Raw genomic sequence first — 8,371 nt, forward strand, 5'->3', positions numbered from 1 at the left:
TCCCGTCAGCAAAGCGACAGGTGGTATTTGCTAGTCTACATGAATAGAGAAAAGATGGGCCTGAAAAATTACCATACATTTAATCTGCCATCTGATATTTATAAATTGTCCAGAAAAGCTATCGATAACCTACCTGCTCTTTATTGAACTCCACAACCACCAACCATGGGAGCAAACAGGTTTTTAATTTTTTTAGTGGGTACTCAACAATAGATCACCTTCAAACAAAAAATCGGATTCTTAAAAATTAAAGAGAATATAAGTTTCCCTTGTCCCTACAATTTATTTATTAAAAGATCCAGTGACACTGTGGAAACAAATAGCATCACAAAAGCTCGACATTGCCAAAACATAAATTCCGGTTCAGTCAGCATGTAAAGGAAAACCTATTATGGGAGAACAACAACCTTCAAACTGCACCATTACTGCAGAAGGATCTAGATTGAAAAAGGAATCAAACAAGCAGACACAATCTTACCAAAATTGTTCAATTCATGCCTCGGAGTGTATCCAACAACTCAATGTATCTATACTAATAAATGTGTGTGTATGTGTGTCCATCCTCCATAACGCCAAAAACAGGAAACCTCGCAGCCTGAAACTTTGCACACATACTAAAGGAACTCCAAGGAAGTGCACGACTGAAAATTGGGTGATTGGGTGAATTAAAACACTCCTTTTGAAGATAATTAAAGGCCCTATTTAATTACATCCTTTATCAGGCGCATACTTGGCCACCTCACTCTCTGTGGTCTGAAGCCACCACACCATGTTTCTTGGCCTGCTCAACCATTCCTCGACTTGGAACAGGCCACAACGATTTCTTCATCATGTTTTTGTTTTTGTTTTTGTTCACTTTCCTTAATCATATTATCAATACCTACGAATTGCTGGATACATTGCAATGCTTTTAAACGCCCGGATAAGCCAGCGTTTGTGGCTTTATTTTGTTTCCGCACATGTTATCGCCTCGAATCTCTTAAGCTCAGCCAAATTACAAAATCTAAGCTCCAGAATTGAACTCAGCAGCACTTACGACTACTAAAAAAGTGTTCGTCAAATTTGGACAAAGTTTGGACATTCGGACTTTGCTATCGCTTGCCTACCATTTAATTGGACTGCTTGCTTGAGTGCTTAAGGCGCTTGCCGAGCACCCTACAGTCGATGGCGGAACAGTTCGTGTCCCGATCGGGATGTACAGTCGGCATTGCTTCAAGGTAGAGGTACATACATGGGCACATTTGGATCAATAATTTAGGGACTCTCGGTAGGTGTGTGTGTATATGCCTGCATGCTTGGTTATGGAGGTGCCATGGTGGCAAAGTTTCATCACATATCTTGGAGGTTTTAACTTTTAACCTCGGCAATGTATGAGCAATCATGTATTCTTTTGTCCTCATGACTGTTTCTAAAGCAATTGCTTATTTTATGACTCAGTGCAGTGCTTTACAAAGGTTATATGGTTTCCCTTTGTGAGTTTCAAAGCAAAATACATTTGATAAGACCCGATTTCCAAGCCATTTACCCTATTAATGTGTTTTCTCAATTGCAGAGCCAAATCTCTTCCACCTGTCACACAACGTGTGTGTGTGTGTGTGTGTGTGTGTGTGTGTGTGTGTGTGTGTGTGTGTGTGTGTGTGTGTGTGTGTGTGTGTGTGTGTGTGTGTGCGTGCGCGCGCGTGTGCGCTTGTTCATAAATCATAACATATTCTCTGCTAACTCCCTCACTCCCACTATCCTCACCCATCTCTCTCTTTGTCCCATCCTCGCTTCACTCCCTCCTAATACATTGCAGCATCCTCCCACACCTCGATCTCTCTTTCTGTCTCCGAAGGTATCTGGATGGTGGTTATGTCCGGATGGACCCTCCCCTCACTCTGCCTTCCCCTCCCCTCCCGTTCACACTTCTTTCCTTTCCCTTCCCCCACCCGTCCTCGCTACCGCACACCTCCTCGCTCCCCCACCTCTCCTCACTCTGCGATTACTACTCGCTCCCCCACCCCTCCTGACTCCCCCACCCCTCCTCGCTCCCCCACCCCTCCTCGCTCCCCCACCCCTCCTCGCTCCACCACCCCCTCCTCACTCTCAAATCCCTCCTCGCTTCCCCACCCCTCTCTTTCCTCCCCTCTTTTTCTCCCACCCATCCTCCTTTATGTACCCATCGTACAGACGGTGTTACTTCCCTTGATCTATCTGGAGGGTAGTTATGTCCGGATGGTGGTTATCTCTGGACGTGGCCGGACGGTACTTATGTTCTGACGGACCCTCACCTCACACTGCGTTACCTTTCCCTCCCCTCATGCTGCCTTCCCTTGACGTATCTGGATGGTGGTTTTGTCTGGATTGACCCTCCCATCACACTGCCTTACCTTGCGCTCCCCTCACGCTGCCCTCCCCTCACGCTGCCCTCCCCTCATGCTGCCTTCCCTTTCCACACCCTTCTTCATTCCCTCTTCCTTCCTCACTCCCCCCTCCTTCCTCACCTCCCCACCTCAATCTCTCTCTTTCTCTCTCTCTCTCTCTCTCTCTCTCTCTCTCTCTCTCTCTCTCTCTCTCTCTCTCTCTCTCTCTCTCTCTCTCTCTCTCCTTCCTTCCCTTCCCCCTCTCTTCCCTTCCCCCCTTCCTTCCTCCCCCCCTTTCCTTCCTTCCTTCTTCCCCCCTCCCCTTAATATTCCTGTCAGCGAAGCGACTATAATAATAGAAAAAGAGTGTTCATCAGTCAGTCAGTCAGTTTGTCAGTGTGCCAGTGTTTCTCCATAACTCCACAACCATGAAACCTCGTAACCTGAAGCTTTGCTTGCATACAAAGGGAACTCTAAAGGAGTGCATGGATGAAAACTGGGTATTTGGGCAAATTTAAACACGCCTTCTGAAGTTAATTAACTCATCTCATCATGAAAAAAACAAAAAACAGGCTTATCCTTGGTCAGTCCACTCCCCTCACAGGGACTGACTGAATGACTAACACACATTCTCTTTTATTATTATTATTATTATTATTATTATTATTATTATTATTATAGTCACTTCGCTGATGGGAGTATTAAAGGTGGGGGGAGGAGTGGAGGAAATACCTACCATCACAGATAATATAATGTTGTTTTCATTTCAAATAATACTTTCAAAGGGGTCTTCAGCCACCATCTGTTTCGGCCTGCTCAAAAATGCTTTTCCTTGGAACCACGATGTCCTCTCACGGGCTAATGAATGTATATAATCAACATTGCTCTTCAGGTTTGAGGATTGGAGCAGGTGGCCTAATTAAGTGTCGAAATCTGGAGTGAAATATGAAAATATTCATAAATTAACGATTCTTATAACTCAGTGTATTTACTGTACATGTAGTATTTACTTTTATCAAACAAGGCTGTGATTCCTCCTTTTCCATATTTACAAATTAAAAAATTGCCAAAGCATTAAATTTAACTTTTTCTCCTGTTGAGGAAATTATATCGAGTGAAGAAAAGATTAAGGAATGTGCCGAAAGTGTGGCTTCATTAAGTGATTGGAAAACAGTTCCGACAAAGCGCTCATCATCAAATGCCTGATCTTCGCCGCATGCATCGCCAATCGCCTGTCAAGCCGGCCGTTCCTCATCAACCGTTTCGTTGGACTGCTTGCTTGAGTGCTTAATCCTCCTGGCGAGTGCTCGACAGCTTGGTCATGGAACACACCACTGTTTCACAATTCTCGAAACGTTTACATTTGCTTTTTATAGTCTTTTTGCTTAAATATGTGTTGACTTTATTGCTCAACTTTGAGTGCTATTCTTTGATGTTTGCTCATTTGCAAGCCATGGCGACACAATCAACAGCGGTCATTTTATTTCGGCGATACAGTCCTTGTCTTTTTTCTCGCCAGGTGGAACAGGTCGTATTTGTGAGATTTAAATCGATAATTTTATTCCACGACATCACACCGCTTCACCATTTTGTGCGATCTTTCATTGAGGATGTTATTTCATTTCATTAGGTTGGAGCGATGTTCTCTTTTATATAAAAGCGAATGAAATGTTGTTTGTTTGTTTGAGGTGCCACTCTTCTTAGCCCCAAAGGTTAATCGTGACTAAACTTCATAGGACGACTTTTTTTGTTTGTTTTTGCGTTTTTTAACCATGAGACACCTTACGAGGGGTTTTAAAGTCATTTTCTCACAAATCATAACTTCTAAACACATGAGCCACTACCTATTGTGGGGAAGGTGCGGGAGTCCAGAGGGCAGGGAAGGAGTGGGGGGATGCAGGGGAAGGGGAGGAGCGATGGGAGGGGTGGGATGGAAGGAGGGATCCAGCATTGCCCGGCAACTTTGGGTACCTTTGCGAGTTCGAAATAAAATGGAATAAATGTCAATAGAGAAAGAAAAATTCCTACTATCACAGATTTTGTAATGTTGTTTTAATTTCAAATAATGGTGAAGAATTGAAAACTTGATAGAACAGCTAAATATTGAGTGTCAGAAGTTCAGAAGAAAATTAAATATGACGAAGATAAACATCATGTTCAATTGCTATGCAAGAGAGCAAGAAATGCAAATAGATCAGTGAATATTGGAAGAAAACAATGATGATATTTCCTAATGCCAACTTGAAAATGGATACGACTTAGTTTGAAGAAGTGAAGAGACATACCAGACCAGGATGGATAGCAATTGGAAAATTTCAATAAAACGCCATGTAAAGCAAACTGCCTTTATACTTGGAAAAAAAACAACAACCTGTTTTATTGATTTTTTTTTGATTACCATGCTGATAATAGACTATGCTGCAAATTATAACCGATGACAATCATTTGCGGCACCCTACAGACTTGGAATTATCAGAAAAAACGAAAAGATTCGAGTTCAGAATGAAATTGGACAATTGACTGCCATGGATGGTTTTGAAATGTTGTGAATGGAAAAATTGACCGTGTTGGTGGAGGTGTTTTTCCTGCCACAAACTGCAGTAGGTAAGTCAAGTCGAATGTCATATGTTATAAATATATGATACCTTGTGATGTCCAAACCTGGTGCGTGTTCTCATAGATTATATGATTTATCGATATAAATACATATTTATATTAGTATTTTTTCATTTATTACAGTAACATTACATTTACACTTTTTTTTGTTTGTTTGTTTCAAAATAGACATGTCTCATTTTAACATGAAGAAACTGCATGTGATGTGTGTATCATACAATGAAACATACTACTCATATAATCTCTTCATTCCCATTAACAGCTCTGATCACATTGTCAAGGAAATAACATTTAGTCAATTAGGCCAGTGTTTGTACTTCAATAAATCAAGTAATACACCGAGTGTGAAAATTTTACATGTGCTATGATTAAACACTGAAAGCCATTTTACAAACCGGGTTGATCTGCAGACGTGTGACAGCAGATATATGATTGAAAGAGCGTTAAAAGGACAAATTTAAACAGTTGAACAGCTTGATGCGGAGTACTTGAAATGTGTGAACTTATTTTCTCGTACCTTGAAGGCCGTGCTGGACAGATCCAAAACAGTGAGTCGTCCTTGTCTGGATGAACGATGTTTGAGTTTGTTTTCTTTGAAGGCTTTTTGTTCTTGAATAGTATTTTGCAACGATTACACAACTTCTGTTGATTTTCATGGCATGCTGCAATGGGGGAATTTTATTTTTTCTTTGCAACTTGTTCTGAACAATGATTGCTCGTTATTCCCGACAAAACTGCTAAGGCAACACATTTGTGCATTAGGCTGATTTATGACTCTCTCAAACGTTCCAACCATTTAGAAAGATGCAGTACTTATGCACCACCTTGGCCAAAAATAGGTTTTCATCAGTATAAAATTTTTCCTAAAAAATTTGTTGTTACAAAATGGGTCAAAATAATTTGCGACGAATGGGGATATGTTTAAGGGTCAGATTTTACGATGCATAATTTAAAAAGTTGCATAGCTTCCTAATTATTGCTTATAGTGACAATCAAGGGATTGATTGATTGACAGAAAAAAGTTATGAAAATAACTGTGTATAAAGTTATCTCAAGATTTAGAATACACTTCTGCACAAATGTGACATACATTCTTTAACACGTCAAGACCTTGAAGTCACAATGTACTCGATTAAGTACAATCTTGGCATCTATATAAGCAATGTTGAAAATAACTGCATGGCAATTTTCTGGCTTTCAAAATATAATACAGGAAGCATACTGTGTAATGAGGAGCATAGTAAGCCATTGTACGTCATCATTTGGAGATCATCAATGGTTTGACCCTCAGTTGTGGAACACAGAGCTGAGATGGGAGCCCATTAAATGCCTGTCGTGTTGAGGATGATTGTCATAAGAGGATTCCATGGAGGGCTCGCAGCGTAAGCTCGGTGGTGGAAACACAGGAATGCTTCCATGCTGAGCACCATTGGGCACAGATGGGTAATGAGTGCCAAAGCGATATGACTTGTCAAAATGCATGGGTACTTCATGACGAAATGAGAAATTTCCATTGATGCTTAGTGGTGGACTAAGTGGAGGGTCAAAGCTTGATGGGCTCGAGCACTCGGGGGCAGAGGCAACTGTTGTTGGACCTGGTCCTGTGTCAAAGAAACCCTCCAGAGCACCTCCATAGCTGTCTGGTCGAACTTGAAAGGCTTGATTTCCTTCAGATGAGGCCTGGTAGGGGGGACTTGGTAGTCCTGGAGAACGATGGAAGGCACTATATGGGTGATGGGGTGGTATTTGAAAATGGGTACTAGAAGGGATTTGCATGTGCATGAAGTCAGAGCTCTGTTCTGGGAGAAAAGTACGAGGGTTGAGCTGTAAGCATCCAGCAATCAGGTTAGCAGTGGGCTGTGAAAGTCCTCGGCAAAGTGTCTGCACAAATGAGAGCAAGTCGGGACTTGTGCCTGAGCGTAATATCTCTGAAAGAGCCCAGATGTAATTCTTAGCGAGGCGTAATGTCTCAATTTTGGAAAGTTTTTGAGTTTTGGAGTAGCATGGCACAATTTTCCGGAGCTGGTCCAGTGCTGCATTCAGTCCATGCATTCGATTACGTTCTCTCGTATTTGCTTTCATACGTCTCATGCGAAAACGCTCCTTCCTTGCCTTTGTCATCTTCTTCTTCTTTGGACCACGACGTTTGGGTTTTTCATGACTATCCATGTCCCCATCCTCCTCATCATCCTCATCGGGTCTCAGGTCCTCTTCTGCAGTATCCTCCTTTTCATTTTCAGAAGAAAGTGAGAACACGTTGTCTTGTGAGGTACAGCTCTCTTCCCTATCATAGTCTTTAAGTTCATCTGCAAGGCACCCATGGTCGGTCCACTTGGAGGCATTTTCAGGCTCTGACATGTCCCGGAATGAGTCTGTCGTCTTCATTCCCATCTGCATGAGCCCGGTGATTTTTTTCCACTCGTCAAACGAGGGGAATCGGCCTTCCAAATAGCACCTTTGTCGTTACAGCTGCAAAAGAGGGCGAAGGAATTAATTTGAACACATCATTTTCTTATTAAGTTATTATGATGCTTATTTAGTTACTCATCATTTTTGAAGATATACTGGATTTTAAATTAATACTAGAGTTTCTCAATGAAGTTATTAAAGTTTATGAAAATAAAAAGCATTGAATAGCAAATTAGAAATGCTGACTCAAAAGAGAGATTGTGATTTCAGAGAGGCCAGACGTTTTTCTTTTTAATGGAGCCCAGGAGTTATTTTGTTATTATTATTTATACAATTTTCGGAACACTTCAAATGGAAGAGGATTATGGAAATTAAAGCTGAATGGCACTTGTAATCATATTATCATGATTTATAATCATGCAGGCTCTCGAGATTGACTCTAGGCTTCTCATCAAAAAATGAACACAATCTGATGTTATCTGTTGACTGCATTTATCAAGCACAAAATATTCAGTTGGAGGTGAAATGAGAGTACACATCATTAGTCTGCAATCATATTTTGTGTTTGCAAGTCAATGATAAACATTGGCGTGAATGTTGAGAGAAACGGAAGCCTGCAAGTACAATAATCTTGTGGGCTCAGGTACACGCTGCGTTCAGTAATAAACGTAAGCTGCGGAGTTGTACTTGAGCATGAGAACAGCGAAAGCAATATGTAAAGCAACTTTATATCTTTTCTGGATACATTATAATAATCTCGTGATATATTACATCTGGAAAACACGGGGTTGCCACATGTGTCAGTCAATATGTTATTATGGACAATGTATTTTCATCAACTTCAAAATAAAAAAATGTAAGGTGTGCACACACACACACACACACACACACACACACACACACACACACACACACACACACACACACACACACACACACACACACACACACACACACACACACACACACATAATGTATATATAATGTTTACAAATGTTGTGTCA

The 8,371-nt window shown here is 41.2% G+C and overlaps 2 protein-coding genes across 3 annotated transcripts in view; one reads left to right on the forward strand and one right to left on the reverse strand.

The window, feature by feature from the left end:
• The first annotated feature begins 4,815 nt into the window (after positions 1-4,815).
• The window catches only part of LOC147029282 (uncharacterized), a 268,195-nt gene continuing 264,639 nt past the window's right edge, over positions 4,816-8,371 (forward strand). The window contains exon 1 of one of the 2 annotated variants that reach the window (XM_085872221.1): positions 4,816-4,946. The gene's annotated coding sequence lies outside the window, so the exon portion shown is untranslated. The remainder of the gene's footprint in view (positions 4,947-8,371) is intronic. The other variant, XM_085872222.1, reaches the window with a different exon arrangement.
• The window catches only part of LOC147029283 (neurogenic differentiation factor 1-like), a 4,694-nt gene continuing 1,262 nt past the window's right edge, over positions 4,940-8,371 (reverse strand). Inside the window, exon 2 of the mRNA XM_085872223.1 lies at positions 4,940-7,427. Coding sequence (XP_085728349.1) covers positions 6,246-7,355 — 1,110 coding nt within the window. The 5' untranslated portion in view covers positions 7,356-7,427 and the 3' untranslated portion in view covers positions 4,940-6,245. The remainder of the gene's footprint in view (positions 7,428-8,371) is intronic.

This window comes from Eptatretus burgeri, chromosome 3, assembly GCF_056783735.1.
Source record: "Eptatretus burgeri isolate ZD-2024b chromosome 3, Ebu_testis_v1, whole genome shotgun sequence".
Lineage (NCBI taxonomy): Eukaryota > Metazoa > Chordata > Myxini > Myxiniformes > Myxinidae > Eptatretus > Eptatretus burgeri.